The 1,912-nt window shown below is 43.5% G+C and overlaps 1 protein-coding gene across 2 annotated transcripts in view; it reads right to left on the reverse strand.

The window, feature by feature from the left end:
• bcl2l13 (BCL2 like 13) overlaps nucleotides 1-1,912 on the reverse strand; it is a 26,673-nt gene that overhangs the window by 15,588 nt on the left and 9,173 nt on the right. For both annotated transcript variants that reach the window (XM_015053641.1, XM_015053640.1), the window contains exons 4-6: nucleotides 1,505-1,661; nucleotides 566-638; nucleotides 356-484 (exon numbers count right to left, since the gene is read on the reverse strand). In XM_015053641.1, coding sequence (XP_014909127.1) covers nucleotides 356-484; nucleotides 566-638; nucleotides 1,505-1,661 — 359 coding nt within the window. The remainder of the gene's footprint in view (nucleotides 1-355; nucleotides 485-565; nucleotides 639-1,504; nucleotides 1,662-1,912) is intronic.

A 1,912-nucleotide genomic window follows, 5' to 3' on the forward strand; every position in this document is an offset into this window, starting at 1 on the left:
ACGAAAATTGTACTTAAGTACAGTAACCTTCCCACCACTGTCTGTTTTCAGTTTCAGATGACAGAGGTTAAAGGTCACGGCCTTTCTCCTACTCTGGATTGAAGTTGTTTTTGGAGAACACATTTACGTCTTCTGACTTTAAAATCAGTCAAACATCAGGAATCAACCATTTCTCTGGATTTTACTTCCAGTGATATTATCGGAGGAGACGTCCTCAAAGTTTTACGCTTTACGGAAACGACTCGCCGCCATCTCTTCTTAGTTCATTTCCCATAATGCAACACAAACCCAGGCTACGGGAAGCCCTTTGGGTCAGTTTGCAGACGTTTTTTCCCCTCTGCGGTCGAACACTCACCCATCCTCCCTGCTGGATGATGAACTGCGTCTCGTCTTCCTGCAGGCAGCGCAGCCCCAGCTGCAGCAGCGTCTTCACAGGCTTCCCCTCGAACAGCAGAGCCCGCAGCAGCAGCAGCGGCACCAAAGCCTGTCAGAGACGACCAACAAGGTGAGGAAGCTGCGTCACCTGACGTCAGGAAGGTGAAGAAGCAGCAGACCAAAGGCTCACCGTGTTCCAGGCCGATTCGGTGTGGCTGATGAGATCCACAGCCGTGCGCTGAAACCTCTGGAAGTCCAGGTCACTGAAACACGCAGACGTTCAGCTTTACAAACACCAAACAACACTTACACTTAAATCTGGCTGCAAAGGAAAGAAGCAGGGCTGAAATGATTAATCAGATTAATTGTGATTAATAGATTACTGAAATAATCAACTAATTTTGTAATCGATTAATCATTAACTGGAGAATACACATTAAAAAAATGGCAATTTGCTGAAAAAACACAGCATATTGAGTGCAGCCAAAACTGTACAATACATATAAATTTAAGCTAAAACCCCTTTGACAACAGGAAGTGGATTAAATAAGTGCTCGCTGCTTCCTCCTCCATTTGAGACAGAAAAATAGTGGAAATCTAATTATTTGTTCTTGGTCATTTATGCACATGGTTCCTCTTGTCCTACTGATTTCTTGTTTTTAAAAACCTGTTTGAAATAAATAAAATAAAATAAAAATAAAAACAATATGTTTTACCCAAAACTCCTTAATTTTCAGTTTTAGCTTCTCTCAGTTCAAATTCACTAAAAAGTGCTATGTTATCACTTTTTAGGCAACGAAATGTTTATTTTCTTAATTAAAAAAGAAACGCAATTATTATTTGGACCTTTAATGCACTTCTAAATGAAAAATCTGTACAATATTTTTTATCCAATTAAGAATAATCAATAGAATACTCGATTACTAAAATAACTGTTAGCTGCTGCGTATTCTTGTCCAACATCAGCGTCTGACCTCATAAATGCTTACATAAAGAATACTGAAAAATGTCAACAAGCCGAGCGAAAGCCTTTGTGCTGATCACGCCTGGCTGCGAGCTGAGCGATTACCTGCAGCAGCACGGAGCGACAACGAAACTCTTTGGTAAATATTTCCACAGCTCTGCTCACCCTGACAGGAGTTCCTCCACGGCGGCAGACAGGTGAGGGCCGAGCTCCTGGGACACGCCGTGCCCCATGGCGGCGAGGCACTCCTCCACAGAGTTGTCAGGGTTCGGCGGGCAGAACACCACCGACTGGCGCAGGTCGAAGTCCGACTCGGAAAACGCTGGAAACAGGAGGAAGATACCATGAAAACGAGAAGAGAAAGCCGCAGAACTGGAAACTGATCAGAAATCAGGAGGTCAATTAAGGAAAAACAAAACTTGAAATGAGTTGCTCAACACCTCAGACATGTTTTCAAATTGAAAACACCTGAGAGAAGTTTCCTAACCACTAAATTGGTGCAAAAAGTTTGGATATTAATAAGTGGCAGTGGGCAGTGGGGGGCAGGTTGGGCGGGGCAGGTTGGGCGGGGCA

Source organism: Poecilia latipinna, unplaced genomic scaffold (genome assembly GCF_001443285.1).
Source record: "Poecilia latipinna isolate Pla-1442-1.1 unplaced genomic scaffold, P_latipinna-1.0 Scaffold1189, whole genome shotgun sequence".
Taxonomy (NCBI): domain Eukaryota; kingdom Metazoa; phylum Chordata; class Actinopteri; order Cyprinodontiformes; family Poeciliidae; genus Poecilia; species Poecilia latipinna.